The sequence below is a fragment of the Squalius cephalus genome, assembly GCF_949319135.1.
Source record: "Squalius cephalus genome assembly, chromosome: 19".
NCBI lineage: Eukaryota > Metazoa > Chordata > Actinopteri > Cypriniformes > Leuciscidae > Squalius > Squalius cephalus.
This window is the reverse complement of record NC_137140.1, coordinates 19,984,740-20,002,737: the sequence shown is the minus strand read 5'-3', so window position 1 is coordinate 20,002,737 and position 17,998 is coordinate 19,984,740. Positions and strand designations below refer to the sequence as shown.

The 17,998-nt window shown below is 39.0% G+C and overlaps 1 protein-coding gene across 7 annotated transcripts in view; it reads right to left on the bottom strand.

Moving 5' to 3' along the window:
* Positions 1–2,315: 2,315 nt before the first annotated feature.
* ep300a (EP300 lysine acetyltransferase a) overlaps positions 2,316–17,998 on the bottom strand; it is a 29,519-nt gene continuing 13,836 nt past the window's right edge. For 2 of the 7 annotated variants that reach the window (XM_079850498.1, XM_079850499.1), the window contains exons 11-31: positions 16,322–16,387; positions 15,267–15,352; positions 14,982–15,134; positions 14,358–14,771; positions 13,427–13,654; positions 11,570–11,738; positions 11,039–11,157; positions 10,627–10,866; positions 10,292–10,380; positions 8,966–9,076; positions 8,213–8,269; positions 8,036–8,113; positions 7,866–7,933; positions 7,596–7,746; positions 7,223–7,369; positions 7,012–7,125; positions 6,730–6,895; positions 6,460–6,627; positions 6,198–6,359; positions 5,705–5,986; positions 2,316–5,402 (exon numbers count right to left, since the gene is read on the bottom strand). In XM_079850498.1, the coding sequence (XP_079706624.1) occupies positions 2,406–5,402; positions 5,705–5,986; positions 6,198–6,359; positions 6,460–6,627; positions 6,730–6,895; positions 7,012–7,125; positions 7,223–7,369; positions 7,596–7,746; positions 7,866–7,933; positions 8,036–8,113; positions 8,213–8,269; positions 8,966–9,076; positions 10,292–10,380; positions 10,627–10,866; positions 11,039–11,157; positions 11,570–11,738; positions 13,427–13,654; positions 14,358–14,771; positions 14,982–15,134; positions 15,267–15,352; positions 16,322–16,387 (6,065 nt within the window). In that variant the 3' untranslated portion in view covers positions 2,316–2,405. Of the gene's footprint in view, positions 5,403–5,704; positions 5,987–6,197; positions 6,360–6,459; positions 6,628–6,729; positions 6,896–7,011; positions 7,126–7,222; positions 7,370–7,595; positions 7,747–7,865; positions 7,934–8,035; positions 8,114–8,212; positions 8,270–8,965; positions 9,077–10,291; positions 10,381–10,626; positions 10,867–11,038; positions 11,158–11,569; positions 11,739–13,426; positions 13,655–14,357; positions 14,772–14,981; positions 15,135–15,266; positions 15,353–16,321; positions 16,403–17,998 lie in introns of all 7 variants that reach the window. The other 5 variants (XM_079850501.1, XM_079850502.1, XM_079850496.1 and 2 more) reach the window with 3 other exon arrangements.

Sequence of the window (17,998 nt, the reverse complement as noted above, 5' to 3'; positions counted from 1 at the left end):
TGACTTCATGTGACCTGTATACATTTGATAAACTGTCTGTGCCAAATGTTCGTGGTTGCTTTTTGCTATTCAGAGTATTTGCACTTTAAAATGGAAAACCTAGTATTATGATGTCATAAATAAAACTTTGGTGTTACTGTATCATCAATTACAAATGCTTTTTTTATATTTAATCATCAATGCGTGGTACTGTGGATTGATACATTTTGTTTCAAGCCATCTTGGTTTGACATTGTTTTAGCTCCACTTCTACAATGTAAGAATTACACCACACCAAAAGCCAATTATTTTTGAATGGTGCAAACATATTTTAATGTACAATTAAATAATTGGCAAAACGTCTGACCACCATAATAAATTTAAAAAAGAACAGCCAGCCAACCAACCAAACAAACAAACAAACAGTAAAACTACTGAAATCAGAGCAACAGTTTTTGCTCCTCTCAGCAAGCACCAAAGTGTTAGCAAGAGAAAAGTGGTCAAAACTAGGATCCATAAAACTATTTGATTGGTTTTCCAGTCCGTTTTAGAAAAGAATAACAAAAATAAACTTACAGATCAAAGCAAATTGCCATGGTTTGTACAGTGAATCATAATCTGTATACTTCTATACGCACTCACAAGACATTTCCTCAAAATGCCATATTACTCATTATTCCCAAAGAGGGATGTATATGGTATAACAGCAGTGTCATGTTGCATCATCAATATCTTTGAAAAAGTGTAATTCAATATCAACTCTTGAATTAGCTTCAAGTTTTTTATTCTCAAAAATAAAATTAAATATATCTATATAACTATATTTATAAAACAAATATTGTTCTCCTCATTTTTATAAAATAAGTCTTAACGCCGTATTGCCTCTGTTGTGTAATCATCCAGCACCCCTTTAACCAAGAGAAAACAATTCATTTATAGGTTATTGTCATATACCATCAAAAAGACCATCCACTTCCTTATCTAAAACTATTTGTCTCTTCCTTTCTGTATTTGTGCACAGGATGAAGATATGACAGACAGTGTTGGTTTAATACACACTAATGAAATCCTTGTAACGAAGTACACATACAAAGGCGCATTGGTGCTTGTCTGATTTGAGCTCCATTTATGTATAAAAATCTCACAGGTTAAGTGTAAGCTGCCCATAGTTCTTCAGCTCAAAGCATCTTGAATCAAGAAGAAACATCTGTCCATTTACCTCCATTCACACATATATATATATATATATATATTTTTACAAAGACATTTCATTTTCAGTCATTTATTTTCAGTTCAGAATTTTCTTTATACATTAAGGAGATCACTTAAATCCCAAAGTTCAGGAACACTAGAGATGCGCGAAGAGTCAGAACAACAATTCCTTACTGGAGAGACGGGGAGAAAAAAGAGGACTTTGAGTCGATGGAAGAGGATAGTTCAAGGTGATTATTTGCAAAATCCATAATCCCTTATCAGCATTTGGTCTTCTCAGTAGAGATCACTGCACTGTCCTACGCACACCTGTAGTGTCAATCAGGTTCCATTACTGAGGAGGAGGGCATAGTGAAAACATTCATGGGACAGGGTGTATGAAGGTGGGAAAACTGCGACATGCATAGGAGGACAGATATTTCCCATGCAACAAGCCATCAGAAAACACATTATCGTTTCCCAAACACTATCAAAACTTAATTTAAGCCCCAACCACCCCTCAAAAGCGCAAAGAAAATAAAAATAAAAATAAAAAATAAGAATATAAATTCATCCATTTATAGTCAGGTTCTATCACTAACAAAAATATACTCTTCAAGAATTGTAGGAGATTCAAATAGCATATGCCATCAACTGTCCAAAACAAAAGAACAAGAAAATATCTATTATCCAACCAAAAGAGCTGAGTAATAAATAACAGTTATTACCAATGCCATCATAATCATTACATTTGTGAGAATAATTCTAATATTCTCCAAAACCGATGACATTTTTGACTATTTAGAGGAAAAAGAAAACAAAATAGTCAATTTTGTTTACGCATTTTGCTTTTTAATTTCATGCCACTTTTAAAATCTTAAAAAATATCTATAAAAAAAGGCAGACTTCTTCACCCCAAAAATATTTCTGGTCATATACCAAGAGGAAATATTTCCCATCCCTTAACCCAAAACCCTTTGAACACAATTGGCAAAAAATATATTTATATATTTTTATATATTAACAGCAATAACTTACCATTCATTTAACTTAATTTGTTGACTTGCACATGTAGTATCTCCCATAGGAAGTTCAGTTCTTTTCAATTACATAAGAAAAATATTAAATAATAATAATAATAATAGTAATAATAATACTATCGATGACAGCCTTTGTAAATCCTAGATCTGCTACCAAACTCTGGCAATCAGGACAGTTCTTTGAGCTCTGCAACATTACATCAAATCTAACGAGTGATTCATGTTCGACCCCATATCTTGGTTATTTGTCATCATGTCATTTGTCCCTTGCCCATGCAAGGCTCCCATCCCACCTAGCTGTGAAAGCATGGCACTCTGGTCTGCTCCAAATGAGCCCTGGTCCATCGCATTAGCCTGTTGCTGCTGTTGGGATGTCAGCGGTTGTTGCTGTGGAGGGTGCACAGCAGACATGCCACTGTGATGCTGAGGATGGTGACCTGGGTGAGGCGACCCGGTCTGGGTCTGGGGCGAGATGTGATGTGGTGATGGCTGAGGCTGCAAGCGAGGAGATGGACTAGAGTTTGGGGGCTGTGACTGGGGCCGAGGTGACGGCTGGGGTGAGCGGACTTGGTTGCTAAGGGAATTAGGCAACTGCTGGCCCTGCAAATGGGGAGACTGGGACATCTGTTGCTGGGGCTGCTGAGGGCTCATGGGATTGTGTTGAGCAGGAGATCCTCCTCCTAGGTGTGACTGTTGCTGCTGAAGGAGCCGTTGCTGCAAAGCTTGCTGAAGCATGGCCGGAGGTTGTGAACCCATGGGAGCGGATTGCATCGGTTGCTGCTGGAGGGAACCACCGCCTCCAGGACCACCATCAGGACCTTGAAGTCCTGCCATAGCACTCTGCTGCTGCTGCTGCTGCTGCTGCTGCATCTGGAGTTGCTGATGCTGCAGTCTCTGTTGCAAAGCAGCTGCAACTTGCTGATGGGACACAGACCCAGAGTAGTTTTGCTGGGTCCCAGGCTGGGTCCCTCCCTGCTGCTGTTGGAGACTGCCAGGCTGAGGTTGACCAGGCTGCTGTGGGGGCATTCCAGACTGGCCAAGATAACCCTGCTGCTGGGGTGGTTGAGGATGCTGAAACTGTGCATGGTTTGCCATATGTTGCTGTTGCTGTTGCTGCTGCTGTTGCAGTTGTTGCTGCTGCAGTTGTTGTTGCTGCTGTTGCAGTTGTTGCTGCTGCAGTTGCCGCCTCATCATTTCTCTGAACTGGGGGGAGATGTTAGACATGTTGGCACCCTGATTGGGAATAACACCTTGTTGTTGTTGTTGTTGTTGTTGTTGTTGTTGTTGTTGTTGTTGTTGTTGCTGTTGCTGCTGCTGCTGCTGCTGTTGCTGCTGCTGTTGTAACGCTGCCATTTGCTGTTGTTGCTGCAAATTTCCACTCATCATAGACCGCTGTTGAAGTTGCTGCTGCTGCTGCTGCTGCTGAAGCTGATTCATTGGCATGCTATTTCCTTGTGCCATATGCATACTTCCTTGAACTGCCCCGGGATTTGCATTCATTTGCTGGCCATCGATAATTCCTGGACCTCCACCAGGTCCTCCTGGTACACCCACACCTCCTGCTCCAGGCCCTCCTCGACCAAGGTACCTAGGAACTCGTTGCCTGATAAAGGTTGCCATGAGCTGAGGGTTTGAACGTAGTATATTCAGGACTTGCTGTTGTTGATGGGGAGAGTTGGGTAACCTTAAGGTTTTTACGAGTTCCATTAAGGCAGCCTGAGAGTGACTTCCAGGGCCAGCACCTGCAAGTGCGGCCCCTCCTTGGCCACTCATCATACCCATTAGACCTGAATGCCCTTGTTGCTGCTGTTGAACAACTGCCTGCTGTTGTTGAGGTGCAACCATTCCTTGCAGACCCATTTGGTTCATTACCCCAGGTCTCTGCTGAGGAGGCATGCCAGGACCAGTCCACGGCTGCTGTGGCGTCCCCTGAAGTTGGGGTGCTCCTTGCTGGGCCTGCTGCAACTGGACTTGAGGGAGCTGAGTCTGAGTTCCTGTCTGGTGCTGCTGCATGCCTGTTGTAATCATTCCCTGCTGCTGATCCATGTGAGTTCGTGCCACTGCTGCTTGTGTCTGGGATGGAATTCCCTGAGGTCCAACCATTGCAGCTGCAGGAAGGTTCATGCCCATCTGGCTTTGTGTCTGGGGACCCTGATGCAGGCCATGTGGAGGCATCATGCCAGGAGCTTGGTTTCTTTGCAGGATCTTTTGCTGAGCCATTTGCCGTTGTGTCTCTGCGACTCGTTGAATTTTCATGGCAATTTCAACTGCAGCAGGTGGAGGGCCAGGTTGCTGATGTTGCGGCAACACAGGCTGCCCTAGGCTCGACTGTTGCTGTTGAGGGAAGCCGCCTGGCACCATTCCTGGCTTTCCCATTGACTGAGAAAGTGGAGAGGAGCCTGGAGGTCTTTGCACATATGGAGGAAGGTTGTTGGCATGCTGAAGATGCTGAACTGATGTTTGCTGCTGCTGCTGCTGCGGGATCATGGGCTGTTGCGGGGAGTTCATCATCCCACCACTACCAGGCATTTGCTGGTACTGATGGCCCATCCCTGCTAACTGCTGTTGCTGCTTTGATGGAACACCTCCAACCCCAGGTTGAGTTGCTGGAGGCTGGCATAGCTGAGTGGGCGTCTGTGGGGTAGGAGGCTGACTGCTTGGTGTTGGTGTGCTCGGACCAGTAGTACTACTGTTCCCAGGAGATGGCAGCCCACCATTGCCTCCAGGAAGCTGCTGGCCTGTCCTTTGCATGCTGGCCATTCTTCTACGCACCATCTGGGCCTGCTGTAGTCTGTGCTGGAGCTGTTGTTGTCGCAGTTTCTGCTTGATGTTGAGGCAGAATGGCACAGGACACTTGTTCTCTTGGCAGTGTTTTGCATGGTAACAACAGAGTGCGATGAGCTGCTTGCAAATAGGACAACCACCATTGGTTTTGCGCTTGCAGCCTTTGGTATGTTGAACTACACGTTTCATTTTCTGACAAGATGGAAGTGAGCAGTTGGCATTGCGGCACTGGCAAGCATGCACTAGAGACTGGATGCACCGCTGAATACTGAGACGCCGTGAGTCTCCAGGATTCTGCGTTGAGGAAGCAGCCTGACTGTTGCTTTCGTCGTCCAACCCTAAGCCCAGTTTCTCCATCTTGTGCTCGTGACCTTTTGTATTGTAGCAAGTGATGCAGAGATCAAAGTCCTGTGGAGAAATTAAAAAAATCATTAAATGGCAAAGTTATTATTGTGTACTGTACAAAAGGACATCATTTACCAGCATTAAGTACGACTGATTATTTATATAATTGTGGTGACCAGACACTGCTTTTCCTGGCACAAGTTTTGAGTAATTCAGGATAATGCAAAAAAATTCAGTCTTTCCTGAGTAAAACTGGTTATCTCCTCATGCCATATAAGCTTTACACATACAACAAATAAAAATGGTATAAGATCACATCGTAAATAATTACTATCTTCCCACTCCTCCCATTCTATAGTCCTCACCTCACACACAGTGCAATGGAAACGAGTTTCAACATGGTGCTTGCACACATTGCAGGTATACACAAAGCGGTCCTGGCTCTGGTTGTGCAGTTCAACCAGCATGCACATAGTGCTCCATTTTGAGCGCCGCATTGAAGAAAACTCCAGGTGTTTATCCCGTGCAAGTGTTAGGAAGGCATCACGACCATCCATCAAATCACACGCCATCAAAGGATCAGTGTCAACAATGGGCAGGAGAGCATTGGAATTGGGTGCTGCACTCAGCCGGATAACAAAGAACACCTTGGAGAAAAAAAAAATTTGGATTAAAAAAAAATGTATATGAAATATGAAATGTGAAAAAATATGAAATATGTTGAACATTGTACAAAAGAAACTGATTAGGATGCCACCAAACTTGACAAATGCTAAATGTTTGACCATGTACCTTGATTAAACTAAATCATAGTGAAGGGGGAAAAAAGCTGAAATCAGGCATTAGTCTTCCTCATACCTCTTTGTGCTTTTCCATTGTGGCATAGAGTTTCTGTGAAAGGTCATTGGACACATTTGGCATCCCCGGCTTCTTTTTGTTGGCTCGGCTTAAACTGCTCTTGTTCTTGCTCGTCTTCTTGTTGTTCTTTTTCTTGGCATTTTTGCTGTCACCTTTTGTTGTCTGGAAAAACAGAGGAGTTTTGTTGTGTGAAAGGGTTGTGTGAAAAAAGCACTTTTAGAAGCTAACAAAACCTGAGATGAGTAAGAGCTTAAAGACTAACATCAACACTCTCATTGGACGTGCTGTTCTCCTCCCTCTTCCTTTCCTCCTCTTCTTGCTCCAGTTCTTTTATACTCTCTTCAAGCACATTGGGCCAGAAATCACCCTCAAAATAGGGCAGTTCTTTGGCGCTGGTGAGACGATCCTCTGTTGCCTGTTTGAAGATGTCCTGTAAAAAATTTTTTTAAAAATTAAATAATGTATACTGAAAATATACGGTATACTGAAAAAAATGGAAATATTTTACAAGAACACAATGTTTAAATTGTACCTTATAGTCATGCACGATGCGCTCTGCTACAGCTTTATCCAGCATCTTTTTATACCACTCCTGCAACCGCTTGGGCTTGGGTATCTTCTGGTCTGCAGGGTGACAGTGGAAGATGTAATCATCTCCTTCACTAGGAGGGCAAGCCCAGATGTGTCCTGTGGTAAACCTAAGAAAAACAAAATCCAAAAAGGTTTAATTCAAAATTTCAGAAGGCAAAAATAGTGAACATCTATTAAAGTAAAAATACTGCTGAAAAAGTAGGACAGGGGAGTATCATCTTACCCTTGTTTTCTGACATACTCCAGATATCCTATAAGAATCTCATGGTACACGCCTGTTCTCAGACAGCGTGGCTGAAAGAAGTGGACACTGTCCAGGTAGGATATGTAAACTCGTCTAGAGGATTGAGGATAAGAAAAAAGTAAGAAAAAGTTTAGCAGGAAATAAAAACAGGCCCATCAAATAATAAGAAAAGCAATTACATATGCCTGACCTTTGATTAGGGTGTGGACAATCTGAGCCATACTCTTGCACGTGCATCCCAAAAAAGCAGACATCAACACCATCAACATCCTCAAATGCAAATAAAGCTTTCGTTCTGTATGGGAAAGACTCTGACATCTCTCCACTATCCACAAACCTGTGAAAAGGAATCCAAGCAGACAAACAAGCAATGCTAAAAGTCTGCATGGGAGGTATATTACATTATAAATCAGAGTAAACAAATGAGGCTTCACGGCAAGAATATAAATGACAAAATGTGTATTGAAGTAACTATTCTTGAAATGTCCACATGTATGATGTTACATTTACAACATAAACGTGTTGTATTAAACCAGTGTCTGTTCTTAATCATCCTGTCTGACCTAGACTTCATGCCTGGCTTGACTTCCACCACTTTGTCCGAGACATGAACAACACGAACAGTAACTTCACCAGACTCTGGGTGATTATGTCGCTTCAGAAAGTCATTAACCCGTGTTTCCAAGTACATGCCTAGTTTGGTATGTGGAAGCCCTGAAAAAAAAAAGTTGTTTAAATGTCATTACTAGTTAGATTATCAGTGAGAAGAAAATACATGGAGAAGATTTGACAACTTCTACAATTTAATAAAACACTGAAATGGAACCACATACTTTTAGCAGCATATTTATTCTCTTTACGGGTCTTGTTAGACTTCTTCAGACAACCATCACATACAAAGCTAAACAAGGGAAAAGAGAAAACGGTAGGACACATGTTGGTGTTAGAAATGCCTTTCAAAATCCACAGTCAGTTGTATTCAATTTCAGTGCAGAAAACTCACCCTAATGGCCATATAGTGTCATGGTGCAAAACACAGATCTGATGCATCTTCCGACCACAATCCATACATTCCACAAATCTGCAGAGAGAGAGAGAGAGAGAGAGAAAAAAAAAAGTATTAATCCTGACAATTTTGCTGAGATCACAAAACTTTAAATTAAAGGTTATATCGACTTACAGCTCAGGGTCGAGTGTGTCATTTTTCTTCTTTTCAAACTGATCCTTGTTGATCGATCTAGAAATATATGCATATTTTAGCACAATTAAAACAAAATATGCAATATGAAAAGACTCAAAGGGTGCATTTACGGTCTTCAAAAAAACAGCTTCAAAATCTCAATAACAAGTTTGAGATTTATTTTTGTTGACTGAATTAATTTCCACTGAAGTTTTGTTACATTAACTCTAAAGGCCCCCTTTACAAGGCAATTCACAAACATTTTCGGTGTTCAGATCGCAATCGGGTGGCACTTTACTACATAATGCATTCTGAGTGCATTTACACCTGATTTTTATGTTTGGATGGATACATCCACATTCTGGGGTGGGCAAGGGACAGATTCTGGACACATTCAATGGATTAAATGCTTGTCCTTTTTACTTGTGTAGTTGAATGCAGATAATAAGTTACTTTAAAAATTTTAATGATCTGTCACTGACAGATTTTTATCAATCAGTAATATATTTTAACTCTAGGTAACTTTAAAGTGACATTGATATCACAACTTTTTTTTAAGCCTTACTAAAATCTACTAATTTTAGATCTCTATACAATCAAACGTAATATGGGTGGGGGGTCTTGATACTGCAAACACTAGACAGGCTAGACAAACTTGTTTTCTTGTTGTACAGCTGAAAAGAAAAGAAAAAAAAAAAGATCATACTGTAATAAAACTCTAATTAAATATGGTGTGAAAGAGGAGACGCTTACGTTTGAGGTTGGGATGGGTCATCTCCCAAGGACACAGTCTCACCCTGGATCTCATTGAAACACTTTTCGCAGAAGTGGTACCTGTCAGCAAGAAGCCCATATTTTGGTGAACTACACCATGCGCCAACACCACAGCCAATCACAGAGAGGCAACGAGGAGGTAGCCACCAATCAGTGCAGGACAAGGCAGGGCAGGCAGGCCAAAGGGGGAGCGCAGGACAGGGTCATCGCCAGAGGAGCCAATCATGATGCAGGATTTTTGAGCAGGGGTTTTGAGCAGGGAGGGGTTTAGGTGCAGATGATTGGTCAGATGAAAGCAGGCGATAGCGGACACAACAAATGGCAAAGTACAGGGGAGAGGAAAAGGGTTGACAAAGAAAAACATTAGACAAGACAGAAATGAATGGATAAGGAGGGAGACAATAACAGACAAGCAGAAAGCCAAAGCAAAGCACAGATTAGCATTTACATGTATAATGAGAAAACCATTATAGCAAAACTGGAGCAGAATCAGTTGCGAAGGGTGTTGTGACTTATGGACACATGAGCACATTAAACATGAACAAAAAGACCGTAGCCACAATGTCAAGCAAACAGGCATTTTAAAGGTGCTCTTTCAAAAGATAAGAATTACTCCTTTTATGTCATGGTTACACTGATCAGTGTCAAGTCGTACACATTGTAAAATTCATGAAAAAGTGGTCATATCATGAAATATAAATTTTTAACATACAAATTTTCTATGTACTATGACGATTCAAGAAACTTTTGACAAATTATAAGTGGAGTAAAATAAAATTACAATAATAATATTATTTGTGTATGAAAATATTTCTGGTTAAGGTTTGTATTTTGTGTGCCATGTATAGAACATTAATGTCCTTAGTCACATGCTTGTTTAAGTGATAAACTGCACTACTTGTGGCAGACGTTTTATGCTGCAATTGCGTAGCCTGTGTTACAAAACTTGCAACCTCTGTAGCACCAGTTCTATGTGCAAAAAACAAAAAAAAGTTCATGTACAGCCCTGACCATCCCTTTAAAACATTTTAATGACTATATGTAGCAGAAAAGGAGCACACTTTAAAATGCCAGGTCTTTTCACACACATAGCATTTTACAATGGCAAAGGACTGATTGGTGGAAAAGGTGGGATAAGACGACACTCTTATCAACCGTGGTGCGAGTCAGTTCATTTTATGTGGCCAGGTACAGTGGAAAAACAGCCATTTCACATGCAAATGTTATAAATAATCATAACATGGGTCGTTCAGATATATATGCTTGCGTGTCCGTTGATGTTGGCCTCGGTCGTAAGTTCCTTACCTGTTCTGATAACTAAAGTAAGCAGCATCTCGTGGTATAGTGCATAGCTGCTTCCCATAGCAGCACAGAGTTTGGGGAGAAAACTCAAACTGTGAGAGAAAACAAAAAACATTTGGTGAACATGGTGAAAATGCAGAGAACACTGAATGACTTCAGGTCTTTCATATCAAAATGTACTTGATCTGTGCTATGACACAAAATCCCATATTAAGACTAACTCTTTGGATGAGAAAGCTAATTTGGTTAGCTCAACGGAAAGTATTGATTTATAAAACAGGCATCATATTAGAAGGACAATTTAAAGTGAGCAAACACTCTTGCACCCTCTGTTTTACCTTTCTCCCACAACAGTAGCCAAGGCTCTGCATGACCGGGTCGATCTCCTGCTCGAACACTTCCGCCAGCTTAGAGCAGTACTTGTAGACTCGTGATGTCTTGCGGTTATACAGCCAGGCGTTGTTAAACATGAGCCAGATGTCATCCACGTACTGCCACGGTTCTTGGTACTGGCCCGTGTCGAGCTTCCGTTTTATAGTAGACAAGTCCATAGGATTCTTCACAATGTCAAAATAGTCCTGTGATTTGCCAAAAGTGACAACGTTAAATATCAGTTCCGTAGAATTGTACATTTACATAAATGAGAGAATGACCTTAATACTTAGAAAATGTATTTGATATCGAAAAATTATGAACATTCCCAATTTTAGCATTATATTAAGGTGGCTGAGCACCAGACAGCACACGTACTGGTATTCCCAGCACTAAAGGGTCCACAGGCTGGCGGAAGGGCAGAGACTCGGGGTCCTGGCGGTAAAGAGACTCCAGTGTGGGCATCAGGGCTTGCCTCAGCTCTTCAGGTTTAAAAACTGATGAAAAAGCAAGCAAGATACACAGAATTATTACATCAATAATAATTATTACATTAAATTCTTTGACAAAAACACAACAGTGAATATTTATGCTATTCAGTGTAATCCAGAGGTACCTAACCTGTGGCACACAAGAAAATACTTCAACTGGCTAAAAAATTTGCCCTGTTTGACATTTCAGTCATTGGTGATGGCAGCAATTTAAGCACAAGCATCAAATTCATCTGTAGTCAAATAGACAGTAAAACGTATTCATTGATGTGTGAGATTCATTAAATATGTTGCATGGCTGTTAAATTGTTGCCTATTATATTTTTATTCAATAGTATCATTATCAAAGAACCAGCAGTTGGTTTTGTACTGAAGCCAACCCTAGCAGCTAAAATACCCAAGTGGAGTCTGATCATACTTTTCTTTTTGTTGGGGACTCCAGAAGGTGAACTGTGGGTAACTGTGGACCCTGAACCCTCTTCCTCTTCTTTAAGCTCAGTCTTTAACTCTGGCTTTTTGTCCTCCCCGGCTGCAGTGGAAGATGTCTCCATTGGCACACCATCACCCAATGGCTCCTCTTTCTTTATCTGATAAAAGAAAGCAGTCAATTCACATGGAATGATTTTAAGATCGTCTACAGGGTCCAATGATTTTTTTTTAAATTTTTACTTGCTCCACCAAAAGAAATAATGTTGTTTTGACCATTGTAACACTGTATTCTAATATATAAGCCACCAAAAATGTTAGAAACTGGTGACATTTCACAATTCTCAATTGATTCCAATTTCGATACCCCAGAGAAAACTACTAGCCTAACTAATATAAAGTTCAAATATTATTGAACAACCCTCTACGGACACACTGAAGCTCGAGTCACCAATGGCTAGTTCATTTTTTATTTTACTCGCCAGACTTTTTACAAGGAATGCAACAATGCAAATGAAACAATTCTATATGAATATAACACAAAAAGTACAGTAAAGACAAGTAAACAGTCTGTAATGAAATAAGAACAAATAATCAAACTACAAGCAATAGCACAAACACAATAGAGAACAGATACAAAGTATTTTGTTGTTTGATTAACATTAAAAACACAGACAAAAGTAGGAATATTAGGCATAATGTACAGATCCAATTTACTGATTCTGTTACACATGCGTTGTCTTTCTCAACATTTACGTTCACTTAAGACAAAATTGTCCATCCAAGCACAAGAAGACGCGAAAGAGAACTCAATTCAGTAGTCGAGTGCAGTCAGACACGGCTTTCTGGATACCTGCTTCGAATGTGCGCACAAAACTTCTCGAACTGAGTTCTCTTTCGTGTCTTCTTGTGCTTGAATGTTTAATTTGGCAAGGCTTACATTTTTTTTGCAAATGATAAACTTTCATGATGACGCACACTGGGCCAATCTGTGCAGTGACAGTTTCGTCAACTCCTGGCCATCGGGCAGTCCTTATTGTTGAGCCCTGCATTTAGATCTAGCGCGTCAATTCGCTTTACGTGGCATGTGTAAAAGCCTCACTTTCTCTCACGTTGAGTGTGTGTGTAAGATAAATAGACAGAGGGCAATCTCTGCTAAGAAATAAAGCTCAGCAGGCAATGAAATTATATCGGCGCTAAATGTTTTTTTGCCTCTAACTCAATCACAGGTGAGTTAAATCGTACAATTTACAAGCCATTTGATAATTAAAGACATTTTTAATTTGCCTAATGTGAAATTTGGTCTTATATGCAAGTGATTTACTCACATTGTAGAGGGTTGTTGAAGACAAATGAGTATTCAGTAATAAAATAAAAACATATAAACCAATTACAAGCAACAGCTCAAATAAATACAACAGAACAAAGATACAAGTGAAATAAACCGTGCTTTAAGTTTTTCAGGTAAGTCTAACAATATTCAGGTACAGAAATTGAATAATCAAATGTAAAATAACATTACATAGTCTTCACAGTATAACTTAAATATAGATTAATCCTTATTAAAGCTATAAAAGTTGTTTAGTCAAGATCAGTGAGTGGTTTTCTCTTTGTCTTTTGTTTGATTAACATTAATGACAGACAGCAGCTGGAATATTAGGCTGCTGTTACTTTAAGACCAAAATGCACGGATACAATATACTATTACACATGTTTTCTTTCTCATCTTTTTTTTCTGTTCCGTTATTGTTGAGCCCTGTTACTAATAACAACATGTCTGACTGTCAGATAATCAACACCATTCAGACTTTAATTCCAATTTACTGAAAATACAACTTCTGGATCTTACCTCAGGCTTTTCCTCAGATTTAATGTCTTCCTGCTTTCCAGTTCTTCCTCCCACCATGGCTTCTTCATCCTCATCCTCATCCTCATCCTCCTCCTGCTTGACCTCCACCTTGGGCTCAAAGGGGGTTGTGGAGTGTGAAGGACCCTGCTGAAATGATCCATCTGCACTGCTGACGGAGGCAGGGGTAGCAGCCTGGCCGTCCACTGGCAGAGAACCCTTATGAGACAACTGAAAAAAGAAAAGACAAAAACAGTCAAAAAGGTAATTAAGTATATAGTTAAGTGTATAGTTATAGTTAGTTAAATACAGTTAAATTAAGTGTAATTAAGGATCCAAAATCTAAGACCACAAGTGAAAACGCAATACAGTCTAAATAAATATGATCAGCATTAATAAGAACATCTTTGAAACCTTTTTTAGATTTTAGATTTTTAAATTTACATGTAATTGGATTTGATCCTAAAATCCATGGATCTCATCCTGTCAAAAGTGAGGAACAAATTAGGATTTATAACAGGCAAAAAGTGACGTGAAAATGTTCTTTGCATACACCAACTGAAGAGCATGTGTACAGACTTTTTGTGCTCATATATTTGAGTAATTAAAATAATCCAATGTTTATTAAAATGTAAAGATGATTAGACAATAACAATATGCATTATTATTATTATTTATTCTATGAGTAAATTAACAACATGTGTATATACATATACGTGGAGTTGATGCACGTTCACGTCGCTTTTGAATTGAAGATGAACTGCAATTTATAAAGCGGGATGTATTCTAGAATATTGTAATATTGAAATATGGATCATGGTTTATAAATCGCTCATAGGAACATCTGTGCGTTCACATTGGTTGTGCGTTCACATTTAGGACCATTCTACGTGTGCATTTATATTTTTGTTGTATACAGAGCAATAGTACTCACTGGAGTGCGGGGATGCTGGCTGGCATTTGGTGTGGAGAGGCCACTTTGAGAAGCAGCGGGAGGAGTTCCTCCTAATGTCTGCTGCTGTGGTTGCATGGCATTGTCAGAACTGCTGGACGGATGTAACTGCTGCTGACTGCCGGTCGGGGCTAACTGGGGTAGGCCGGGTGTATGGGGCTGGGGTGTCTGGGAGCGTGGAGTGGGCGTGGGTGTACGACTATGTGCTGGGGAAGGAGAATTCTGGTGGACGGGCGGGCAGTGGGGGAGGTTGATGGACTGTGTTGGGGTGGATGCTGGAGGAACCCCACTTATGCTGTTGGGACCCGAGGACCCGCTGCCTGCCCCTCCAGCAGACCCAGGCTGGGCTAAAGGACTGCCGACTGGTAAAGATGATAAAGAAGGCATTTGCCCCTGCTGTCAAATGAAAAAGAGATGCATATCATACATGATGCATTAAAGCTCTAGAACGTTTAATGACAAAAACCAGTATCACATGTATACAAAAAATAAACAACAGATAGCAATAAGAATTCATAATTTGATGGTACATTAAAAACATGATTATTATTACAGATAGGATGAAGTCAAAGTAATACAATTCAGACAAAATCTATACTCTCTTACTTGAGTCATAGCGCCATCATTTCCTTGGTGTGCCATGTCAACAGATCCAGGACCAAGAACAGGACTTGAACCTTGAAACTGTCCAGGTTGCATGTACTGATTTTGCATCTGTGCAACATTCGATTGTGGCATCCTCCCAGTGCCCATGCTTCCCTGAAACAGTCAAAACATTCAGCATTTAGAAGAAATATTTTGTGCACACTTAAAAACAATCTTCCACGGAACTACTATGGAGTAATAAATAACAAAAGTACAAAAGCTATCATTTCTAGTCACAGTAATAACCTGGTTAAGAGTCGTGTTGAGTGGAGGAGGTGTAGATCTCTGGCCCATGGACTGCATTCCCATATGATTCCCGAACGGATTCATGCCTGCAAAGCACAGAGCAGAAGAGAGACTTAATACATATGTACATATACACTACCATTAAAAATTTGGAGGCGGTAAGATTTTTAAATGTTTTTGAAAGAAGTATTTTATTTGATAAAAAATACAGTAAAACAGGGGTCTTCAATGTTTTTCAGGGCAATGACCCCTTAGGCAATAGAGACAAGGAGCAGGGACCCCCGATACAAAATGTGTCAAACAGATCTACATATTAAGCATATAGCCTTCGATATTAATAGAAACTAACCAAGTTATGTTCAAGTTATATTATGTTAAGACAGTAGATCAGAACTATGCACATTCTTGTTGCACGATGTCTGTATATTACTTTTCACTGTTCAAATTGAGATTTATGCATCATAATAAACAATATGTTGCGATAAAAATCACAATTAATTAGTTGTTTGCAGTTGTTGTAAATTATTTTAATGGATTTGCAGTCATACATTTTAATTTTACTGTCAGAGGGGCAATTTACAATAAAATCATTGAGTATCTGAAATGAGTGTGTGTTCTAGTAACATGCAGATGTAGGCCTAATGAGCAAAGGCTCCACCATAACAAGAATAGCAATATATTGGTCTATTACCATATATTGGTCTATTAACATAAATTGGTCTATTATAATCTATTAGTCAGCATTTACATTGCGCATAAATTGACATTCCATATTTTTGTCCCATGCTATAGTTATATAGTATATATATAGGGTTCACAAAAAGTTAGGGATATTTGACTTTCGTTTTAAATGTGAAATTTATAGAAAATTTAAAAAGTTCATGCTACAGTGATATTATATCATGAAAGTAGGGCATTTAAGTAGAAATGCCAAATTAAGTTCATGTGTAAAGGTTGCATTTTAGGTGTATTCTGAAATTTCACCCGAAAATCGCATATCCCTAACTTTTTGTGAGTAGTGTATATATGTGTGTGCTTATGTGAGATATACACACCAGTCCTGTTCATCATCTGGTTTGGACCAGCAGGCCGCACCATCGAATGATCTGAGAGAGGACCATCTACAGGTGGAGGGGCAAAACAAAAAATAAACAAGTAAAGTCTATGAAATCACTTAATCACAGTTTTTTTGTTCTGTTGACATGTGTTCTATTAGGGTCAGAAGTTTGGGTAGGAAACAATCAAAAGGCTTTGAATAGTACGTTGTAATATTTTTTAATTGTATGCAGCAACACTTCAGTTTCTTTAGCAATACAAATTTTAAAAATGCAGTAAGAATAAGAATAAGATTCGGTTTTCCTCATTTTGCATCAAAGCACAAGGAATACAAACACTAAACTCTATATGCAAACCTGTAATAAATAAGTAGCCTAAAAAAACTTTTCCAAGACTTTAAGTAAACTTAACCAATGTTATAGTATTGGTTCTTTAAATTAGTTTTATTTTTTAGATCATTTTCGGTTTTCAACCGAATTTCAGTTTTAGCATCTTAAATTTTGTATTATTTTTTTTATACAGAAGTCAACATTTGAAGTGGATCAAAAAGTTCAAAGTTGTCCTAAGACAAGAACGGGTATTGTTAAAAATTCATGTATAACTTTGATGAAAGCTTTTGATCCACTTCAAATGTTGACTAATGTATTTAAAGCAATACTATTTATTTATTATTACATTTTTAGTCGTTTTAGTCTTAATGATTAACCTCTAAGTAGCCTACTCCAGCTTCTTATTAACTGAGATTATTAAATTATTAAAGTTATTAAAACAATTATTAAAACAAATATACAGATTTAACTGATATATTATTTATCATTCACATAAGGAATGCAACATGCTCACGTCAGATAAATGTATCTAAACATTTTTGTTCTAAGTTGACAGTGATTAGAGGCTATACTAAATCTACACTAAACATATTCACCCAACACCAATTTGTTTAATGCACAGATCTATTTTGAAATTTGAAATTCTGTTAATCTTCTCAATTTCATGAGTGACTCACAAAACAACAGTTTAGAGGTTTAAAGACAAGCTTCTTCAAGCCATTGCGACTTTCTTGTGCGATCGCCTGACAAAAACTGCTTGCAACAGATACATTGAGCTCCTTCAGAAGGTTTTGTCAGCTGTGGTACAGCGCAACAGAGTCTCTAATGGAATGTAGAAAATGTATCGTAATGTTGCAATTTGCCATTATTTGCCAATAATATCTGTCAAATAATGTCTCTTATTTCTAAATGTCACTAAGAATGGTACAGCATAAACAACGTCTTTCAACATCAGTTAAAGAGCAAATAAGTTTATATTTAAGTTGTCATTAAGTATCATAAACACTACTAATAAAAATAAAGAATAAAGCATTGGAAAGTTTTTTTCTAATTAAATGTACATTTCAAACGTTTTTATTTGTGACAAATATTAAATAATGTGGTCACAACATCGACAAAGTCTACAACTAAATGTGTAGCCTAAATAATTCACATTTTCTATAGTTTGTTTTATTGCAAGGAGAAAATAACATTGTAGTTATTAAGATTTAATTTATAATGAAGTTTGAGGTATTAGTAGCCTGCTGCATTATAAAGCCTGCACACAGCCCATGAAAAAGAAGAGATCTAATACAATTTTGACATTAGCCGCTTTTCCACTGTCGAGCCAGCGTGAACCAAGGCTAT